At 45.0% G+C, this 22,524-nt stretch overlaps 2 protein-coding genes across 3 annotated transcripts in view; both read left to right on the top strand.

The window, feature by feature from the left end:
• DISP2 (dispatched RND transporter family member 2) overlaps nt 1-16,714 on the top strand; it is a 35,334-nt gene extending 18,620 nt beyond the window's left edge. The window contains exons 2-8 of the mRNA XM_080405009.1: nt 2,902-3,348; nt 5,961-5,990; nt 8,133-8,256; nt 9,231-9,346; nt 9,825-9,943; nt 10,893-10,990; nt 11,618-16,714. Of these exons, the coding sequence (XP_080261135.1) occupies nt 2,902-3,348; nt 5,961-5,990; nt 8,133-8,256; nt 9,231-9,346; nt 9,825-9,943; nt 10,893-10,990; nt 11,618-15,037 (4,354 nt within the window). The 3' untranslated portion in view covers nt 15,038-16,714. The remainder of the gene's footprint in view (nt 1-2,901; nt 3,349-5,960; nt 5,991-8,132; nt 8,257-9,230; nt 9,347-9,824; nt 9,944-10,892; nt 10,991-11,617) is intronic.
• A 131-nt stretch (nt 16,715-16,845) lies between these two features.
• Nucleotides 16,846-22,431, top strand: KNSTRN (kinetochore localized astrin (SPAG5) binding protein). Of its 2 annotated transcripts, none has more exons than XM_080405065.1 (8): nt 16,846-16,959; nt 18,063-18,192; nt 18,345-18,401; nt 18,632-18,731; nt 20,474-20,588; nt 20,903-20,964; nt 21,112-21,186; nt 22,019-22,431. In XM_080405065.1, the coding sequence occupies exons 1-8, from the start codon at nt 16,953-16,955 to the stop codon at nt 22,148-22,150; spliced, it is 678 nt and encodes a 225-aa protein (XP_080261191.1). In that variant the 5' UTR covers nt 16,846-16,952; the 3' UTR covers nt 22,151-22,431. The 2 variants fall into 2 exon arrangements, with proteins under 2 accessions (XP_080261191.1, XP_080261190.1); XM_080405064.1 differs by having other exon boundaries at nt 16,869-17,016.
• Nucleotides 22,432-22,524: the final 93 nt, after the last annotated feature.

Here is a 22,524-nt window from a genome sequence, read left to right as displayed (position 1 = left end):
AAACTCTGCCCTTGCAGCTCGCCAGAGCTGTAGGGGATGTGGTGGTTAGCATCTCCCAGTCAGGTTGGTTCTATAATTAGTATAGATGGGCAATGACTAATTAAAGATATATTTTTTTATGTTGACTACCACAGACTCTAAGCTTTTTGTCTGTCTGCAATGTACCTGCCCTGTGCTGCGCCAGTAGAGCTGAACTGGCACCCCTCCCAGTGCAGGGATGGCTCTGATAAGGCTGTAACAACTCCAGACAAGACTTTAGATTACATCTCAGGAACAGCTTTGCTGGCGTTTGATTTATAATCTCATGTATTGCATTCGTATACACCAATGACAAATTTGTAGCCTCCTGTTGTAAACTACCTTTATATAGAGCTACAATACAAATCACACACTTGAAAGGCTGGGTAATCCTGCCACTAATCCATCTGTGACAGGACAGCAAGGACTTCATGCAACATGTTTGATATTATTTCTCTTGACAAATTCTGTGGGTGAATGGGATATCATTGTCACAACCTGTCTGGGAGCTCCTGCTTTGGCAACAGCACTCCCTCTTGCTACGCTGAACTAGCTCAAGTCTTACTAATACTTCCGGTTGCAGAGCAGAGGCAACCAAGCACTGGAACTGCTGGGGAGACTTCTCAAGCCTACCTCAAAGAGGTGTGCACACATCTGTCTGCTGGTTTTCTGGCACCTGCTTCAGTGCAGACCTTGACTTATTTCCAGCTACTTTACACATGTCTTTCATAGGAAACTTTAATGGTCTTGCAGATTCCATCTGGCATTGCTCTTTTTGGGTACACAGCCTCTTCCAAGGATGCAGAGATGCTTACTTACACAGACACTGGCATTTACATACTATTTTAATATCATTTTGCCATTTCTTCACTCTTTCCTTGGCTATTACCAAAAAATATTCAGCAAAGAAATTTGATAACCCTGAATAAAATCCTCCATGTAATTCACTCCCACTGCATGGCCTGAGCTGCAGAAAATCTGCATTTTAATGTCAGTTATTGCTTCTGAAGTCAGTGTCATTGTAATGAGGACCCCTGAATATGTCATTCATATCTGTAACTATGCTGCAGCTGTCTTCTGGCTTAAAAACTAAAATTAGCATTTGATGGTATCTAATCAGTTGAGATTGCTTTGTTACTAGTCCCTGGACTGGTACACTGCAAGTAGAGCTGAGTCTGTGCCATGAGCCTCCACACCAGCACCTGTATAACTACTACCACAAACAATAGTCTGTTGTAATGATTTTAATGAAATAAGCCCATTTTGTACAATCATGAAATACAGTTTCTCAGTGTTTATAAACTCAACTGATGTTGGAAAGTACATAGCACAAGCTGCCAAAGCCAGTATGTCCTTCTTTTGAACAAAATATGAATTTTCAAGCAATCCTGGGCTAATAGTATTCTTCAGATCCTTTTTGTCATTTATATTATCATGCCATTTAACTTTGTGTGCAATTCCAGAGACTTGTAATTGCTAAAATTATGTCTTTTTCTGTGGCTGTCTGAAAAAGAAATTAGGACTCTGCAAATTTTCCAAAAATATTCCCTTCTCAAACATTTTGCTTTCATTTCTTTTCTACATCGCATCAGGTGCCTCCGGCTAAAGTTCATCTCACTGTAGGCTTGCTCCAGCACTCATAATTCGTTGATGACTCGAGACACTTGGTGATTCTAGCTGGCCTGAATCATTCATCATACTTCATCCTTGATGCCAGACACTATGGCAATACACATAAGTCAGCCAGCTGTAGACACCATGGCACATGCTCTGAACAAGGGCCAGAGACTACTGGTGTTTCCATAGCATTTTTTCTTTTTGAGCTCCAGATTTCTGGGTGCTGCTGAAACTCCCTGACACCTTGGCCAGCTGCATCTTTTGAGACAGTAATTCCTAAGGCATTTTTTGGATCAGTGGGACCTCAGTCTATTGTGTGTGAAGGAGCTTTTAGTGTCATACAGACTCATAATTCCCTCAAAGTATTACTCAAACCTTATCCAAGCTAGCAATATCTCTCAGGCTCCATAAATCAAGAACCACAGGAACGAAAGGATTTTTAAATTCCTTGCAGAGAAGAAAGCATATTCTGCAGAGACCTCATTACTTGGGAACTGAAGTCTGCAAATGTTTTGTCCCAGTAAACTGAGCAGTCAGAGGAATGCCAAGGTTCAAAAGATCTTGAGATGTCCCCTTCCTACATAATAATATCTGTTGCTGTCATCCTTGGGAGATGTATGTCTAAAATGTTCCTGAAGACCTAGTGGAGAGTCTGCAGGACATGAGAGCCATTAAGGCATGTGCTAGGTTGGAGGCTGAAGCCCCTTTTACACCATCACAGCCATCAGGTTCACTGCTCAGTTTTTTTAGTGCCAGGGATGATTCACTCTCCTACTGCCCCAATGTGGAGCAGTGCCAGTCCTTCTGCAGAACAATCCAACAAATTCATCTTCCCAAGAAGCGCAGATAATTGAGTGTCTTCTTCATATGCAGCCTCCTTTGTTTTCCCCAGATCTCTGTAATCACTCTGGGGTCCTGAGTTAGGGCCCTGCCATTATCACCAGCCAGTGTGTTCTTCCCCCTCCACAGTAAAATATCTTGGAGAATTGTTTGAGGGGATATCACCCAATTTTTCAAAATTTTGGAGCAACATGGACAAAGACATGATGGATTATCCATCAGCTGGAATCCCCAAGCGAGTTACAGATGTCTTTATAAAAAGCATAAACCCTGAGACTGACTCTTGGTACAGCAAGTAGTGGCTGAGGTTTTACATTGTGTGTTATGCGGGAGGCCTTTCAGAGTCTCTAGTCTGCAGGATGCAATCCGCCTGCGTAGCCTTTCTGCTGCTCTGCTGTTTTACCATACCTTTCTTTTCTCTCTCAGAGAAAAACAAAATGCAGGACCTTGCCAGACCTGTCTCGCTATGCCAGAGATCGGGAACACCGAGCCCAGCTACAGTGGCACTTCCTGGGAACGAATCTGCCCGGTCCATCACTGCCCCATTCCTGCCTCCCCCAGGCTGGGGGGAGACCACTTGCCCTCCTCCAGCCACACGCTCGGGCCAGTCTCCACCCAGTCCAATGGCCAGGTACCATCGAGCTCCCAGGACTCACAGCAGCAGCATCTGTATTACCCCTGCAACCAGCACGAGCCCCAAGGCAGTTACGGCCTGCCCCAGCTCCCTGGGCATGGCGAGAGGCCTGTGTTGTGTTCCCACCTTTCCAGCAGTGATCCCATGCCAGCTTCCCACCATGAGGCCTCGGAAAGCCCCTGGAAACAGTGGTCCCCCAGGCAGCGACGGCCGGTGCAGCATCACGTTGTAACAGTCAGGTAAGAGGCACATGGAGAGCGGCTCAGGGGCTTTCAAAAAGCATCTCCTGAACTTTGTGGCGGGAAGTGGGAGGGAGTGGGGACACACAAAACATGGGTTTGCTCTTCAGGTTTGGGCAGCAGCTGCCCCAGAATGCACAGAGGGATCCAGTCTGCTCTCAGAGAGCTGCCATTGCCACACCAGGGAGCAAGATCCGCTTCTCAAGGTGACTCATTGAGTAAAGCCAAGGCAACTCAGTGGCTTCCAGATCACACAGCTGTGATTATGCCCATCTTCTGTGATCTTTGCATTTTATCCTTTTGCACTACAAGACATCCAGCTGGCTAATCCTTTATCTTGGCAGAGTTTCTCAGTGATAAGAGCAGAGTTAATTTATTTTTCTACCCCCACCAAAGCTGCTGCCTGTGCTGAAAGGAAGAGAGGCAGCCGAGGGTGAGCATTGGCTACAGCTGCACAGTGAGAACTAGAAAAATGGGGATGATTATTTGGTTTTCCAGGCTGGGCAGCAACGCGGGTGTCAATTCTGTGTTGTCCATGACAGAACTGAGCAAACTCCATGGGTGTGCAGAGCACCCCAGTGACTTGCTTGTGTGGTGGATGTTTCTTGGGCAGCACTGTAAGGATGCGTACAGGATGGGCTTCCCAAAAAGCCTGAGCTACAATCTCTTCTCCTTCCAGCCAGCATCAACCTTCCTCTCTGTATATGCCTTTAGGAGTCCACTGTTTGTATTAAGGACCATGATCCCTTTGCTACAACAGCAGTAGCCACCAAAGTCCAATAGAAGATAGCACAGGATTCCTTCCTTGCCTTTGTACAGCAGTGCAGGGTCAAGCATAAAAACCCTTTATGGTCTCATTTTCTAGCCATTAACAGATGATTTAATTCACTTGTGTTTGCAGTGTAGAAGAATGCAGCTGGGTTAATTAGCATTGATAATATACAACTGTGGTCTGGCTTCTGGGCAGCGGGTTGGCTGATGTAGATAAGGTGCAGGTGTGGCTGGTTAAGTTAAGACGTTGGGCAGCCGATGAAAAGAGAGGAGGAAGAAGAAGCAGAGATGAGTCAGTGTGTGGGTGCCCTGGGTGAGGAGGGACAAGGAGAAGGCAGCAGAGGGACTGGCACAAAGAGTACGTTGGTATAAGATGGTAAAAAGATCTTGCTGCAGCTGTCTAGTTTGGAGAGTGCTGTGACACAATTGCAGTCAGAGGAAGGGAGCCTGGATCCTTTTTAGCTTGTATGCTATCAAGAAAATTGTCAACTATGTTCTCTGTAACAGGTTATTTAAGTAGGAAATGCAGCTGGATTGCAAATCCCTGGCAGAATCTGCTGCACTAGCAGACAGAAAAGTGATAACATAATAATGCTAGAATAGGAGTTTTAATCCAAGCAAATCTGCTTGAGAAGCTATTGTGTGAGAATTAGCACAGGATGGGCAGCGTGCTGCCAGAAAAAGACCTCTCTTTAATAATCTGGTGAAGATTTTTCTTTGCTCCTCTCTCTCTCTCAAATCTGCAGAGCATTAGCATGATGAGGAAAACACGTGCCACTGACAGTGACTTCCATGGGGAACTCTCCCTCTCTTCCTTTTTTTATTTCTTCCATTCATAACAGCCTGCTGGTAAGGATAACCTGCAACAAGATCACCAGCTGGCTGCCCGGGATGGAGCGGAGCCATCTGCCCCACACAGATATTGGAGGGCAGTAGGACCTTCTCCCAGTTTAAGCCAAGAGCGTAGGAGTGTGAAGGGAGGAGGGAGCACTCGCTGAGCTGAGCTTGGCATGGCTGTGGAGAGAGGAAGAAGCCACAGCTGGGAGCAGTTTGCTAGAAGCTGCATCACAGCCCAAGGCTGGGGCATATTTCAAGGGGACATTTCAGTGGAAATGGAAAGCAGAATGAAAGGTCCTTCAGACATGGTAACCCACTGAGGTGCAGCTTATCTGTTAAGATGTCAGTGGAAAGCTTGCCCTCAGGGATTCATTAACAAATGTAACCCTGGTTCCCCTGGGAAAAGTTTATTTCATTCCTCAGAGCCCTACAAGTAGGAATGACAAATGTTCCTGTGTCAAGGAAACCCTGGTAGTGTTTTTGAGCAGCTCCGCTGGCCTTCTGCTCCTCCAGACTGGACAAATGCTGCCTTTGGAAGGGCCCAGGAAACAAATGAGAGCCACCTTTTTGGAAAATCCTTGCTGAGCTAAGCATGAAATAAAAGCTATACAGGTTCTGCGAGTCCAACTCATGAAATTTAATAGAGAGGTATGCATTTGCCAAGAAAAAAAAATTAAAAATTCAGTAGGAAAGCACTTAAAACAGATATTTTCATAGATAAAAGTTGCAGTGTGATTTCTATGGGATTGCATTGCTAATGTCCATTACTTTCTACGGGGTTTTCATAAAGGGACAAAAATGAGGAGTGACATCATGCCTTCCCATCCTGTTTGGTTAAAGTGCCAACAGAGGAGAGGTAAAAGCTGTTATTCATTAAACTAATTCATGTAGTCTTGGTGTTTTACAGCCCTGGAAAGGGTTAATTTGCTCACTAACAGCCCTGCACTGTGCTTCATAGGAAAATCATAAATGAAAGCATCTTTTTTTTTTTTTTCTGTCTGCAGACATGACAAAGCTTTCAGGATGCCAAAAAGGTATGTTTAATATCAAACGCTTTCTGTCCTTCTACCCTATTATCATTGCTCTCCTACCCTGCTATTAGGAAATGCAGAGTGTTACCGCTGGTGACATCCTCAGCAGGCCCAGCTTCAGAGACAAGGTCAGCACTCCCCGCTCAGGGCTTCCCATCCGCTTGGAAAAATCTCAATTTGCTTGTGAGATCAATTTAACTTGCATTAATGAATAGCAAAGCTGTCTTGATAGCTGTTCTTGGGGCAGGTGCCTGGCTCTAGTCCATACAATAGCTTTGTAAAATATACTTAATAATCCTGTATGTGTGTGTATGTGTATATATATAGATATATATGTGTGTGTAGATATATATATTTATGATTAATCCAGCTTGGCCCCCTAGATGAGCAATCAGGAGGATAGCTCATCCATGAAATAAATTCACCTTTTCAAAAGACAAAGGATTTTTAATATATTTCATAAAACTAAAATAATTTGGTCGATTTCAACTTCTGTTTAAAAGCTGATTTTTGTATACTATTTTTTCTGGAGGGTTTGGTTAATTATCTCCCATCATCAGATACTGCAGCTGATTCTTTTTTTTTCTTTTTTTTCCCCTCCTGGTAATTGGACATGGAATAACCCAAAACAGCCTCCAGAAATTAGACAGTCTAATGCACAAAGGGTAATTTTTGTTCATTTTCATAGAAAAGACTTCATCTATGAAAACAAACTTGATAAGGTGGTCTTAAATTGAAAAAAATACTAGGCCTGACCAAAAGTCATGTGAAAAGCTGTTTGAAGGGCTCATGACGATTTATGAGGAATAGCTTTGCTATTCGACCCAGTGATATTTTAGGCAAGAGGAGCAAAGGAGCAGGCAAGCAGGAACATTCTACCTCGAGGCTGATATGCACTGGCATAGCTGTTCTAAGGTCCATAAATATTTCACTTTCCCATGAAGCTCAAATATTTGTCAACTATTTTTGAACAAAAATTCTTATATTTCAGAAATACATCTGAGTACAGAAGAACTACCTAGAACCTGCCAAACCAGAGCAGGAACCCATTCTGAAATCTTACATCTCAACAGATATTTTTGAGAAAGACATAAACCTTGACACAGTGAAACATGCACTGGTAAAAAATTGTGGGACAGTAACTTTAATAGATCATCCCAAAAGAAATCCAGAACGCAGATGAAAAATTTTAGACCAGCTCTTAAGAACAAAAGTAACTAGCAAAAATCCTTTTGGCCAAAGTAAGCTGCTTCTCTGGAAGAGTTTTGTTTGTATAGAAATGCCACTAAAATGTGTGTGCCACCTTATTGCACTGATAGGTGTTCCAGGCATAGCCCTGGCCCATAGGCTTGTACTTGTCCTCCAGACCCTGAGGGATAACTGGTCTGCTGCATTTGCAGATGCTTTTACTGTAGGTTCAGCGTCTGGTTTTGAGACTGAGATCAGGATGAGATTCACTCATCCTGCAGATGCAGAAGCCACTTGTGTGCTCTGTGAACGCTGCCAGCAATCCTGACACTGGTTACACATCAGCTTAGTGGTTTCCATCCTTTTTAGCTGTGCAGATGTCCATACATCTCCCAACAGTAAAGCAGGCCCCTATATAGGGGGTGAATTTAGACCAATGACAATGGACTTGCTTGAGTTAGTTATTTTAGGGGACTCTTCAGAATAGCCCAAAGACTTCTCAGGGTCCACAGGTTGAAAATCTGCAAGCCAAACTATTAGGCAGCTACTGGCTTACATTGCAGAACGGGGGGGGGGGGGGGGGGGGGGGGGCAGGGAAGGAAGAAGCTCTTTTCAAATGCAATCTTTTAAGTTAAATATTTAAAGCTTATTTTTGCCCTAGGATGCAGGAGTCTGGCTTTTATTATTTCTGATTGAAAAAGCAGGAAAATGCAGGGAGGCAAAATGTAATTACCCAAGTTAATTAGAATCGCCTGCAAACATCCAGTTGGAGGTATAATATGTTCATTAATAGCTGTAGTAGAGCCTCTAAGCTTTTCAATAAATAAATGCTCAAACCAGAAAGCCCTGATTATTTTACTTCCTTTTACTCACACTACGTTGGTTCAACGGCAGGTTTTGTGCTGATAGCAGAAGCACCTTAACAGCTGCATTTTTTTCTTCTCCTGTTGATTCCAGTTATTCTCAACTGATTGCGGAGTGGCCCATCGTCGTCCTGGTGCTGTGTTCAGTGATGGCTGTGGTTTGCACAGTAGCTGGCTTGCTTGTTGGGAATTTGCCTGACTTTTCAGAACCTTTAATGGTAAGTCCCTACAGATGATACACCAATGTGAACATAAGGAAAATCCACAGGCCAACCAGTGATATATTCTTTCTGCCACATAAAATGAGCCTTTAATTCCCTCCTTCTCTGCAGATTGAGGCAGCAAGGCAGAACGGTAAATCAAGGAGGATGTTAAAGCCACTATAAAAAATGACCATGTTTATCAGCAATCTGCTGTCCTTAACCCACATCTTCACAGCATGCAACCAAAGTTAGACTCCTTCAGGATAAATGTAATGTGTTAGTGACGTGCAGTCTTTGCTGTGTGTCTGACACCACAGAAGGAGCACAGTGTGTGCCAGTGGCAGGCACCCGCCCATCTCTCAGCAATGCTGTGGACTCACTCTAGTGCCCTCACTCTGGTGTGGAGACACTGCCAACACAAACTGGGATTGCTCCTCCTGCTCCCCTTCCACTGCTGGAAGGCTGGGGTTGCCTGAAGGGACTAGCTGGGTTCGGTGGAAATCGGATGGAGGATCTGGCTTTTGCTCCTACAGCCTGTGTGTAAGGCTTTTGAAATGGAAAGACTGCCCCGTGCTGAGCTCTGATGCACAGGCTCCTGTTTTCCATGCAGGATCCCACATTTTCTAAAGTCATTAGACTTCCTGTCTGTCGTTAATGGAAGAATCCTGAGAAAATAAGCATAGAATAGAGTTTGTCCAGGAAGAGGAAAATTACTCACATTTCTGTAAGTGACTCTTTCACTTGAAGAGGATAAGAGTCTTAGGAGATCAGAGAGAGAGAATTGTAGCCATTCCTGCAAAGAAGGGAAAGGGAGAAGTTGAGGTTTTGTGTCAACTCTGGGTTGCAGCATTTCCAGGGGAAATTCAGTATGTTTTTCTACAAGATGCAGTAATATTACCATATAGTTTCTGTGTCTAGGAGGAGAATTAAGGAAAGCTAAGCTAAACTAAAATGCAGGCTGATGACAAAGCCCTTTTGCTTGGCTGCAGGGTTTTGAGCCACGAGATACTGACATCGGCAGAAAGCTCGTTGTGTGGAGGAATGTAGAGAGCCATACAGGCTACAAGAAGACCTTTTCCCTTTCTCCCTATGCCAAGAAGAAAAGGTATTTGAGTGTGGTTGGGAGGGGTTGAGGAAGATGTTGCCTGTAAAGTTACAGATTCAATGTTCCAAGATATCTATGTGAATTACAACATATATGCTACACTTAAAGGCAACTGATGCACTGGAGAGTTTAAAATCTGTCTGCCTGCAATAGACTTGGGTTCCCTATTCTGGAAACCAGGAATTTAGGCTCTAAACTGTTCATGCATTTACTTTGCTGTTTACCTTTAAGAGACAGCAGAGGTGACTCAGCATTGTCTGCACAGGGGGATGCAACTTCTCACTTAGTCTCACAAAGATCCCCACGAAGGGGCACAGTCAACCTGGTATAGAAAAGCTCCCACCCAAGCAATGCTCTTTCCAGACCATGATGACTCTTACTGCTGCAGCAGTGTCATGCATGGCACCAGAGCCTTGTCAGCAAACATAACCATAGCCAGATGATCTCTAGTTACACCAATAACCTGATCTCTTGCCAGCTATGATGATATTGGCATCAACAGAGGACAGAAAGCTGCTCAGGGAGAACAAGAAGCCAGAACACGGAGAATGGTGGAACAAATCTACAGAGCGGATGGTTTCTTTTGTGGTCCCCCAGGTGAGCGAAATCCTGATGGGGCAGTTAGTATTACACATTCATAAGTCAACAGCATAGAGAATTGCCAGAGTGTTTTAGGACACAGGGAAAGACTCTGAAAGTGCTCTAAGAAAACAGCACTTCAAATGCCACCTGTGAAAGCTATGCCACCTTTCAGATCGTGATCTTCCAGCACTTCATAACTGACTGGCTAGAAAAGGCTTGTTCTGAAATTCTGGAGATGTTTCTCCTTCTTAATTTTTTGCCATACTTCTTTTTTGTCCTTTAGAAATATACTTTAAAAGCACCAGTAAAAGGACTAATGTTTTCGCCATTTATCCATATCAAAAGAATCTTCTGAAAACATGGCATATGCCCCGCTCCTTCTCTGTTCCTATTCCCTCTCTGTTCCTTCTTTCTGAAAAAAACTGGAGAGAAAAGCAGAAAACTCCAAGATACCCCAAATTTGTCCCAAAATAGGCATTAGTAAGAAAAAAAGAGGAACAGCATACAGATATTTTTACTCTCTTACCTGCCTCTACTCCACCTCTGAAACTAGTCAAACACCAAACCCACAGGTCCTTGGGAGTTTTTGGCTGAGCTCAAGCTCCTCCTCACTTGTCCTGGGGTGCAGAACCAGATGCCAGCAGCCCCCAAAAGCATGCTGACAGCATGGAGAGCCTATTTTGAAAATGTCTCTCCTGCTGCTGACAGATGGGCAAGGAGCAGAGGTCAGACCACACAAGGCAGATGCTACCACTCAATACAACCTACTTACAACCTACTGTCTTTGTGACCTGCTCCCCTTCAGGGAGTCCTCCATATCAGTCATATAGACAGTAATGTATATATATACTTTTTTTCCCCCACTACGAACAGAAAGTCTACTCCAGGTAGGTTGGCTGATTCATCTGTATTACCTAACACACTCCCCCCCCCCCCCTTTTTTTTTTCTTCTTCTTTGTTTCAGAAAAGAGCTATTCCCAGCTGGTTTTTATGTCCACAACTGCTGGGAGCTTATGGAACTTGCAAGCTATTCAGTCCATGTGTCAAATTGAACAAGACAAGGTTAGTAATGTCAGGAAGAACATATATACATGCTGTCTCTTTTCTGACTGCTGTAATCTTTAATCTCTAGCTGAAAGGAAGCCAGGCAAAAATCACATAAGCTACAGAACAGGTTTCAGCCTAGGGGACTCCAAAGCATTTTATCTACTTAGCAATAGATGGATGATTCCACCTGTCACTAAAGTCCAGCTGCAAAGTAGCAGCTGCCATTAAACACAAACAAAGAGACACTGAACAAGAACTTGGTCCCAAAGCCAAAGGTGTCCATCAGAAGCTGCTGAGAATTTTGGGCAGCAGAATCTAATTACTGAAATGGAGCTATCATCTTGGAGACTGTGACAGCAAGTTTTGCAAGTGAGAAGCTTAATTGGATTAGCTGATTCCCATAAGATCCAACTTTTCAAGTCAGAGGTTATAAAATATAAATAATGGACAGGGTTTAATTTTTGCAAAAGGCTAGCAAGTTTTAATAGCTTTAGTATTTGTCATTTGTCATGGGGAGGATGGCAAGCCATGGCTGGTACACCTGGAGGGGAGCATTACGGCAAGGAATGAGGAACACTATGGGGCTGCAACGTGAAGCATGCAGAGAGTGTCTGACATGATGCTGTCTCATCTGTTTTTCAGATACGCTCACATGTTCATTTTAGAGACCTCTGCCAACGTACTGAAACCAACGAATGCTGCCCAAGCTGGTCTCTGGGGAACTACATTGCTGTCCTGTACAATAGGTCTTCGTGTTTGGAGATAACCCAAGGAGATATTTCCCATACCCTGGCTCTCCTTCGTGCCTGTGCTCCAGACTACCACAAAGGTATCCTCACTCCATCTTGCATAGGTCCTGAGACTGTGAGACAGAAACACTCTCAGTGTGCCCAAGTCCCAGAAAAATGTACCCGCTTCAATGCCATTTACCAGCTTCTTCACTTCTTGGTTGACAGAGACTTTCTTAGTCCCCAGACAATTGAGTACCAAGTGCCATCTCTCAAATACAGCCTGCTATTTTTGCCTACAAGGAAAGGTGCATCTATGATGGGGATCTACTTAGACAATCTTGAATCCTGGGATCTGTTTGATAACTACACATCTATCACTGGAATGGACCTGGGCCTTAAACAGAAACTATTCCAGCACTATCTTTTACTGGATACTAAATATCCAGTCCTGGCAATATTAGCTATTTTTCTAAGCATTTCTTTTTATTTACGCTCAGTCTTTATTACCTTAATGATCCTGCTCGCTGTTGTCAGTTCTTTAATGATCTCCTATTTCTTGTACAAGGTGGCCTTCAGATTCACCTATTTCCCTTTTGTAAACCTGACAGCAGTCATCATTCTCAGCAGCATTTGTGCCAACCACACCTTTGTCTTCTTTGACCTCTGGAACCTCAGCAAGAACCAGAACCCTTCCGCTGGGCTTTCTCAGTGGGTGAGTCAAACCATGCACCATTTTGCATATCTCACAGTGGCATCTTGCTTCACAATGGGCGCTGCCTTCTACGCCAGCTACATTAGCAATATCATAGCCATCCGCTGCTTTGCTATTTACATGGGCACCTCCGTGCTGGTGAATCTGCTGTTCATGATGACTTGGCTTCCTTCTTCGGCTGTGCTGTATGAGCGCTACATAGCAACGACCTGCACTTACAAGCCAGAAGACTACTGGAACAATACCGGTCATAAGAGAGTCGCTCTCTCCCTCCATTACATTCTCAGGAGTCTCCAGAACACACTGTCTGAAACCTCCAAGCTGCTATTTGAAAAGCTTCTGCCTTGTGGGGTCATCAAGTTTCGGTACATCTGGATCTGCTGGTTTGCTGCCTTAGCAATAGGAGGTGCCTACATCTCCTGTTCCAACCCCAAACTCAAACTCCCGACTCTCGAGACGTCGTCTGTCCAGGTGTTCAGACTGAGCCACCCCTTCGAAAGGTACGATTCTGAGTACTGCCACCAGTTCATGTTTGAGAGGCTGGAGCATGGAGAAGGGCAGCGTATGCCTGTCACAATAGTCTGGGGCATTCTGCCCCTGGATAACGGGGACCATTTAGATCCAAAAAGCAATGGCACCCTAGTGACAGATGTCACCTTCACAATCCAAAACCCTGATGCCCAGAAGTGGCTCCTTGAATTCTGCCAAAAAGTGAAGAACAAAACTTTCTATTACCCTGACACAGAGCAGAAATCTACAGTGTGCTTCATGGAGGAGTTCCTCAGGTGGATGGACAGTCGCCAGTGCTCCCAGCGAGATCACAGCTTCAACCTTTGCTGTAACCAGTTTTCTTTCCCTTACGGAAGCGAAGTCTTCCTACACTGCATCAAAATGATGCTCCTGGAACAGGGCAGGGAAGGGGCAGAAATGTACGATCTGGGCCTCAGGTTTGACGGGGAGGGAAATCTCGCTGCCTTAGTGCTGCAGTTTCAAACTGTTTATCACTATAGCTTCAACTACAGCAAAGCCAAACAATTCTATGAGGAAATCAGCCTCTGGGTAACAGAGGAAATGAAAACTGCCCCTGTGGGGCTTCAGAATGGATGGTTTACCAGTAAACTAGAGCTGTACAACCTCCAGCACAGTCTCAGCACAGAAACAATGGTGGTCATGGGGCTCTCCATAGCCATTTCCTTTGTGGTGCTGCTGCTCACTACCTGGAATGTTCTCCTTAGCATTTTCTCTGTTACTGCCATTGCGGGCACTGTCCTGGTAACCATCGGCCTTTTGGTCCTCTTGGAGTGGCAGCTCAATGCAGTGGAGTCTCTCTTCATTTCAGCTGCAGTAGGTCTCTCCGTTGACTTTACTGTCAACTACTGCATCTCCTATCATCTTTGCCCCCATTCTGACCGCCTGAGCCGAGTGGCCTTCTCCCTGAAGCAGATGAGCTGTGCCACGGCCATGGCAGCTTCTGCTCTCTTCTCTGCAGGGGTCATTATGTTGCCTGCCACGGTCCTGGCATATAGGAAGCTGGGGATATTCATCATGATGATCAAGTGTATCAGCTGTGGGTTTGCCAGCTTCTTCTTCCAGTCCCTGTGCTGCTTCTTCGGCCCAGAGAAGAACTGTGGGCAGATCCTTTGGCCTTGTGCCCACACCATGAAAGACTATTCTGATGACTCCGGGCTGAACGGAAGCTTTTCCTGTGGGGGGAGTGAGAAGCAAAACCGGTTGCGGAAGGTCCAGGAGTCCAACACTGCAAACGAGCAATACGAGCTCCAGCCCTTGTCCAGAAAACTCAGTGACAGTTTTGACAACAGCACTTCCACAAGCAAGTTGTCCAACCGGCCATCAGTGCTCTCTGAAGACATGCAAGCTGAAGACAACAGGTGCCCCAGAATAGGAATGCATCCCTCCCTTGAAAGAGAGACGCAGAATCTGCAGGAGACCCTTAGAGACCAGCAGGTTGGCCTGTGCCAGTGTCCTGCTTTGCAAACTTCCTCTCCTTACAAGCACAGCAATTCAGAAGGAGAAAATCACCGGGAGAGACTCTGCCAAGACTGTCGATGTCGGAAGTATGGTCTGCAAGCTTGGGATAGGTCTGGGCTGGACCATATCCATCTGGCTGGCATGAAAGAAGAAGGGCAGCTCAATAAATCACAGTGCTCTAGTGACACTGCCCAGCAGCAGTCAGATTATACCTCAGACAACAGCCATCTTCCTGCTGCTGACACCTACAAAATTCACAGATGCCTTTGTTCTCTTGGCAGCTCTTTTGACATGCTCAACATCTCCAGTGAGACGTCAATTAGCGATTTTGAGCAAGGCCTAAAGCTTGCTGAATCTGCCAGTTCTTGTCCTGATGTCTTAGAGCTGTCTGATTCGTACAGTCAAACAGAGAGAGGTTACTTGAACAGGAAGAGAGATACCCTGCGGCTGGACCTGAGGGAGACTGTCTTTGATATCACTCCAGCAGCATCGCAGCAGAACAGCTCTTCATGGAAAAATCGATTTGGATTAGGCAGCGAAGGTCTGGTTGTGTTACCAAACAGCCAACCAGACATGCCTGACGTTTGGATCAAGCGATCTAGTGCACAAAGTTCTGGTTACAACAGCTGAAACCTTGCAGAAAACAAAACTGTACTGCTAGGGAAAGGGGAAGTCGAAATGTCCTCGGAACTGTAAATATCACTTTTTTCCTCCCACCTCTCCTAGAGCTGAGATTATTTCTTAGTATTTCAGCTGTGCAAGTATCTGTGCTTTCACAGAACCAGCAAATCTGATACTAGTGAGAGGATGTGAGATCAATCTTGATGGGAGTACAAGCCCTTTGACCTTCCAGTGTTTGGTGCCATATTCACAGCTGTACTGCAAAACTTATCGAGTAAACCTGTTCTGTCATTTCTTAAAAGGTGAATGGATTTTGTTTTCTTGTCAAGGTCACATAGGAAAGAAATAATGAGGTGAATCTCCCCAGATATTTAACAGCAGAGAAAGACAACTCATGTAAAAAAAAATATAAAATCTAAAACCCAAACCTGCAACTATTGAAAAGCTAGATATCAAGTGGAGTGTATTGTTAATAAAAAAAAAAAGAAAACCTTTCATTTTCTATTGAATCAGAAACTGCTTTATGTGAAGTCCAGGTCCACAGATGTCACCGAAGTAGTTTAGATATTATAAAAAATCTCATTGAGACTTCTGAGTTGATAGTCTTTTATTGATCATGGAGGAGGCTGCAGAATGCAGCCCGAATCTATTTCAGTAACAATTTCCATTTGTTTTATCAGAAGAAATTCTAGTACTGCCAAAGATTTTCAGTGTGAGATTTCCCCTTTGAGAAAAGTGTCCTCGTCCCTGCTGTGACTCGGGTGCTTTGTGCATCATCTTCATAGCTTTTTTCCGCTCAAGGCATTACCCACAAACACCTAACTTTTTAAAATTTGCGTATCTGGTAAATCTTGAATTTTATGGGTTTTTTTTCTCTACCAGAAACAAACAGGAAAACAAAACACTTCCTTGCCTTTATCTGTTGAAAAAGAGAAATCATTCTCTATCCAAGTTGATATAAAATAAAATGCTTATGACAAACTTTCCTAAATCTGAGTGATGCTTCATTTTCACCAAGAACAATGTGGTACATTTTCTTCAAGTGCCTAATATTTTTCCAATATGACCAGCAAAAGGAAGGTATTAATCTTCAAAATATTCACACCTCCTGACACCCACAAGTGGTTTTCCCGGCTCTGCAGGATAGGCCACAACTGCCTGATGCCAATTAGGAATATGTCCCTTTTAAAGCTAGTAATGAGTTGAAATTCACAAGGTATTTCAGTTTTGCATTTTCAGGGTGCAATTCTTATGCTGGGTATTCGGGTGGATGTTTTGGCAAGCAGAGCTGCTGGCAGGCTGTGAGCCAACACTGACCAAAACCACCTGTGCATGGGAGCTGCTTCTGTTAGCATTTGGAGGGATCTCCCACCTGTTTTGAAAACTGTGTTGGAAAACACTACCGAAAACATCTAATAAAGTCGGGAAATGTATTATGCAGATGCTTGCTTTCCCCTGACACTGTGGGAGGGTAATTGTAACTGCCTGAAACACAAGCAGCACTACCGGCACCCTGGCTGCGCAAGGGGAGGGGGGTGCTGTGCTGACACCCACTGGAAGGCCTTGAGGGCTCCGGGCCTCGAGTGCCCAAACCACAGGGCGAGGTAGCGGTTGGCTGGGAGGGCCCTCCCCGCCTCGCCGGTGGCCGGCTCAGCTGCGGGCAGCAGCGCTGGGGAGCAGCACCGCAGCCGCCTGCGACGCCCGCCATCCCCTCAGCGCCTTCCTGAAAGGCGCCCTCAGGAAAAGGGCGCGAAGGAGGCACGAAGCGCAGCTCGAGCCGGCCGGCACGCGCACCGCGCCCGCGCAGGCCGCTCCGTGGGGCGGGGCCAGCGCGCGGCCGGCGGGCGCCCCTGCGCATGCGCGGCGGCGGTGCGGCCGTTTGGCGGCGGGTTCGATTCAAACGGCGGCGGGAGGATCGGCCTCCATGGAGGGTGGGTCCTGCCGCATCCCCGTCTACGATGTGCTGCACCGCGCTGGGTATCTCGCGGGTGCGTACCCTCTTCGGGGGAGGGGGGGCTGCGCCGCAGGGCACCCGGTCCCGGTTGCGGGGGCTGCCGAGCGGGGTAGGCCGGCGCGGGAAGGGGGAGTGGTTGGGGTGGGGGGGCTCGAACTCTGCCTTGCTCTGTGGTGACCGCGGTGAAGCCTGGTTACAGGCTTTATTCAGCCGTTTTCTCTATTTAAGGCTTGGGCTGGCGCCTTTTGGGCTGGCGGGGCAGCTCGGCGCAGGGCGGGCCCAGCTCGCTGCAAGGCGGCCCGGGCTGGGCCTGGGGGCCGGCGCCTTCCCCTCCCCGAGCGCCGGGCCGCCTCGCCTCGAGGGGCTCTCCCGCGGGGACCCTGCTTCCAGAAGTCCTTTGATACTATTTACAGCATTTTAGAAATGTGAGGCACCCGGGCTTAACGTTAAAAGCACGGGAGCTAGTCTGTACCGGTGAGAGCTCCGTTACTCGGGTGTAAACGCGCTCGTGAGGATGTCATTTGAAAAACGCTTCACTGGGCGGGGGGGCTTCCTGGAGCCGCTGTGAACAAACATTACATACTCTAAACAGCTGTGGTTTAAAGCCAAATAAAGTTTACATAGGAAGATGGTTCTCTAAAGTAGTGGTATTTTAGAAACTAATCTACTCGTAGAGAATTGGAATGTAAAGCTCTCTTAACTGGGTTTTGAGCGGGCTGTGTTTGTTTTGCTTCCAGTACTGAACAACTTTGCTCAGAACCTTGTGCCGCACTGTCTGCTTGATGTTGAGACCCCCTCTATTATCATGCCTGTGTTGGCACTTTCAAATTTTTTCTCATTAGTGCTAGCTTGTAACTATGTTTTAATAGTGTCTACCATTTGAGCTATCTGTGGCTTGTTCTGGACCTTTAATCATAGGTAAAGTTTGAAGACTGCCCTTGGTTGTCACTACCTTAAAGTCTCTGTTCTAGCCAGATATAATTTTGATTTATCAAATTGAAGGTTTAAGAGATCTAGAGGTTCAGTGTGTTATGGTGATCTCTTGTAGACTGTAGTGTTGTTATGGTCTTTTTCTTGCAGAAATACAAATGGCTTTTCCTTCAAAGAAACAATGTGTCAGCAAACCACCAGATCTAGATTTCAACGAAGATCCCAATTCTTTTAACTCAAATGTTCCAGCAGATGGTATCTCCAAAGCTACAAACCAAGGGTAAATGAAAAGAAAATGTTGATGGATTTATTACCTGGCGAATGTCCTAAAGACAGCTTAGCATTTTGCAGATTTTGTCAAACTTAACAGACTTGGTAGTCTGCAGGAATGCAGTGGTCTTCTGGTAATTGTATTTTTACCTGTCTTTTAAGGTTGCCTAAATCTGCCAAGAAAGTGGAACCGCTTTCAAAGAAGTCAGCTACAAGAGGGTATGTTTCCTCAAATCTCTGTTAGCTCCCCTCATGCGCTAATGCTCCCTCTGAAGGGTTACAATGAGCTTTCACCCATGTACGGTTTTCTTGCTCAGTTTTGCTGATTAAAGCCCTTGGTCAGAAACAAGAGCAAGTGCTTCAAAAAAAGGGCACATTTGTGGAAGTAAAAGAGGAGAAATGTAATACTGATGGTTTTGCCTTTAAATCTTTGATGCTTGATTCTACAGACATATCAACAGATACAAACTAGAAGCAGAGCTGAAGACCAAGAATCAGCTATTAGAAACAGCCAAACAGCAGCTACACTCCAGACTAACAGGAGCACAGGTAAGCAAAGCAGTGTGTGTGTGTGTAAACAAATCATTAAGTAATTCTTATATTCTGACCTCTACAGAGTCAGATCATAAGATTGTCTTGCTCATTTTCCTGTCTCCATCAGATGTCAGTAGAGTTTGGGTGGGCTAGGGTTTCTCCCCTGATACCCATAATATCTGCTAGAACCTGGAAATCAGCTGAGCTGCAGATGTATTTGGATGGATAATGTGTCCAGATCTCTTAAGTAGACATCAGAGTTCTAATTCCATTTTAAACTCCTGGTGGGAGAATATTTCAAGTTCACAGCTATAGACTTGCATGACATTTTATTAAAACAGCCTCAATATTGCCAGGTGCTTCCTAGCTGCGTTGAGAGAAAATGCCTAGCTGCATTGAGAGAAAATGTGAATATTGCCACTGATGGTTTGAGGTCTGTTAGTTCTTTTTCACCTGTAGCTCCTAACACATGGTAGATAAACTATCCAGTTTCCTTGTTCCTTTTGCCTAGTTTCTGCTAGCTTTGGTAGCCCATCACACAGTGCCGTGTGAAAGTGCATACACTATTGAAGGTATAGGTTCAGAAATGTGTATGGTCTCATTTCAGTAATGAAGAACACTATCCTTGGTTTTTGCTCACTGCTGTGCACTGACTTTGAGGGACAGCGACCTCATTCTCTTCCGAGTATTTAAGACAGAGCTCAGTTTATATAAGCTTATGTTCCTTCATGTGCTATTGTTTCATATTGTTGCCTAATCCTTTAGTGCCTTCTATATTTTTCTGCAAGTTTTTTTCCTGTCTGCTCAGCACAAGTGAGAGGCCAAACTTGGAATATTGTGTCCGATTCTGGGCACCTGGTAGAAGGAAGACATGGACATACTGGAGAGAGTGCAGCCAAGGGCCAGCAAGACGATTAAGGGACTGGAGGAAAGGCTGAGAGAGCTGGGACTGTTCAGTGGCTTTTGTTTCAAACAGATTTGATTTTTTTTTATCAAGTCTAGGTTCATAATTGGCACACTGTTGTTCTTCACCTCTTGCAGATCACTGCAGGAGACACTTGGCACAGTTTTTGTCATGTGCAAGAGGCTCTACTTGTAACCTTCAGTTATAAGAGCTCACTTTATTTCCTAGTTCTCAACCAGTTACTAATCTGAGATGATCGTTCCTTTTATCTCACAGCTTGATTTCTTTAAGAGCCTTTGAGACCTCCTATGAAATGTTCAAAAAGCTTCTGATGCTATCAGCTGGATCACCCTAATCCACATGCTTATTGATTCTCTTAGAGAATTGCATTCCACTTGTGAGGTTGATCAGCTTATGCAATTGCCTGGTAATATCTGAAATGTGTAGGGAATAATGTTGTAGCTTAAAGATTCGAAGATGCCCTTTTCTTCCCAATGTTTATATGCTCTTCAGTGTGTCAAATGCTTATATATATATATATATATATATATATGGGAGGGAGTACAAGAAAAGATATGCTAGGATTGCCAAAAAGGAATTTATCTCTAGGATTGAATTTTTCTAGTAATTGCTATGACATGTGGATGCGATAAATGTATTGATCCTGTCAAGAAGCAGGAGTAAGTGTCTGCAACAGACTAATTTGGTGCAGTAGGAGAGACAGAAGGGCAAGATCTGATTGTTGGCGCTAGCGGAGCACTTGTTAAGCCATTAGCATCAAGCTCAGTATTAGTGACTAATGAGAAGAAAATCTCTGGTAACTTGCTTCACTTGCAACCTGTGTTAATGACAGGGTACTATAAAGGAGTTAAAGGAGGAGAATGAAGGCCTGCTACAAGAAGTTGAGAAGCTCAAGAAATTTCAGCAGACTTGCATGGTGATTTTAGAAAGCAGAAACATTGATCCTGGTAAGAGCTATGCACTTCACATCCCATTCTAGATCTCATTCTTCAGAATGATTTTTGGGTTTTTTCCCCTGTCATAACTGTTCATCAAATGTTTGGACTCTGCTTCCTTGTTAAGCAAATACTACTGTGGCTCCAGGGGAAACTTTTATCGTAGCTTAAGAGAAAAAGCTCCTTCCTGTAGTAAGCCCTGTCCTGGATAAATTTTGAAAATAATTTCATCATTCTTGCTGTGGAAATTACTTTGAAAACTCTGCTTGTAAGAACTAATAGTTTATCTGTATATTAGAGGTTCACTAATGCATCTCATAAATTAGTTACAGGCAGCAACATTTTGGAGGAGGAAGAAAAGGCACAGGAATGCCAGAAGCAGACAGTGGTAAGAAAATTTTGAAATAGTGGTAGGAGTTCATGGGCTTTGAGAGGGCTGTGTGCTGCTGCCCTTCTCTACTGATGTGATTGAAACAGCTGCTGAGACTTCAATTTATTTTCATTATATTAAACTATTTTCCTTTTGGCTTTTCAGCTGTTAACTGAGAAGCTCATAGAAGAATTGAGGCTATTTAATCAAACAGCTGCAAAAGAAAAGGAGGTGCTTCAGGTAAGACTGAGACTTTGATTCAAGGTACTGAGCACCTGGTGCTGAGTGAGATTCTGAAGGTTATTTTGCTCCCTCCAGTCCTGCTCCAATCTCCAAATGAACTAGATGGTGAGAGCCTGCAGTATTCATCTTTTGTTATAAATATACATGCATGAAGGAAACTGTTATGTGTTACTCCCTTTCTAAATAGAGGGCTTTAAGCCCCCCTTGCTTTAAGCAAAGTTTCTAGTGGGGCAATGTTAATTCTCATCTCTGTCGTTTCAAGTTGAACCGTATACCTTTGAACTTGAAGAAAGGCAGAAGGTGAAAGTGATATTAATGACTGATAGCTTTCAAGTTAGACTGAATCAGTTCCAAAGTAAAGATGGATGTTGGTACTGGATCTATGTAGATCAGCTCCTCTTGAGAGAGGTTCTGGACTGTTACAGGTGCTTGTAAGTGCCGCTGGCGGAACACTGATCTGCTGGTCCAGTTGTTACACTGGGATTCAGAAGACTTCATCTAGCTTGGGAACTGCTGCAGACCAGTAAGCAGCTTCAATAAGTCTATGTATGGACCAAAATAGTAGTCAAACTACAGTTCTGCCATTCTTGGTAAGAAGCTTAGGAGCTAATCAATGAAGATCACTTTCTAAATTTTGGTGGTAGATAAATTGCTGTTTTCCTCGAGCTAAGGTAAAAGACACCCCAGTCAGGGTAAACTGATGTCAGTTTAGCACATAAGACCCTGCTGAAGAGTTCAAATACTTTACTTGGAGCTGCTTTAGAGCCTGGCTTTGCTGTTAGTACTTTAGTGTTAGTAAAGTGTGGTGTACACTGACTTCTCTATGCAGATGGCAATGGACAAGTGGAAGTCAGCAGAAGAAGAGAGACACCAGTCCCTGGAGAAGCATTCTGCCTTTCAAGCAGAAATTAAGGAATGTTCAGCAACACTTAACGATTTGGAGCTGCTCCTGGCAATGTGAGGCATGAAGATGGACTAGACTGGGTTTTTTGCTGTTTTACTGATAGTTTAGTGGTCTCTACGTGGCAAACCCAGTTCTGTCGGGGCAGGAACAGGACGGTGGCTGGGCAAGCGGCCGGGGCAGGACTCGCGGCTCTTACTGCTCTACCGGCAGCCGCCGGGGCCTCGCCTGGACCCTCCTTACCGCACGCCGCTGGCGAGCGGCTTCCTCCTCACGATCCTTCGGTTCCTCCGCGCTGTAACTGATTAAGTTAATCATTAAACGCGCTCTCAATTCCCCGAGCCTGCGCTGCTGAGCTGGCGCTTTCCGGGCCCCACCGGAGAGGCGGGCGGCGGGGCGGGGCGCACCCCCGGGGCCGGGCCGCGCTTGCGCGC

Source organism: Falco punctatus (genome assembly GCF_963210335.1).
Source record: "Falco punctatus genome assembly, chromosome: 10".
NCBI lineage: Eukaryota > Metazoa > Chordata > Aves > Falconiformes > Falconidae > Falco > Falco punctatus.
This window is presented reverse-complemented; position numbering and strand designations above follow the sequence as displayed.

What these genes read in the sequence shown, in the direction of transcription:
- KNSTRN (XM_080405064.1), top strand. Translation starts at nt 16,953, where the DNA reads ATGGAGGGTGGGTCCTGCCGCATCCCCGTCTACGATGTGCTGCACCGC. An exon ending in CCAGACTAACAGGAGCACAG is followed by an intron (nt 18,732 to 20,473) that starts GTAAGCAAAGCA and finishes TGTTAATGACAG; the next exon opens with GGTACTATAAAGGAGTTAAA. An exon ending in AATGCCAGAAGCAGACAGTG is followed by an intron (nt 20,965 to 21,111) that starts GTAAGAAAATTT and finishes TTGGCTTTTCAG; the next exon opens with CTGTTAACTGAGAAGCTCAT.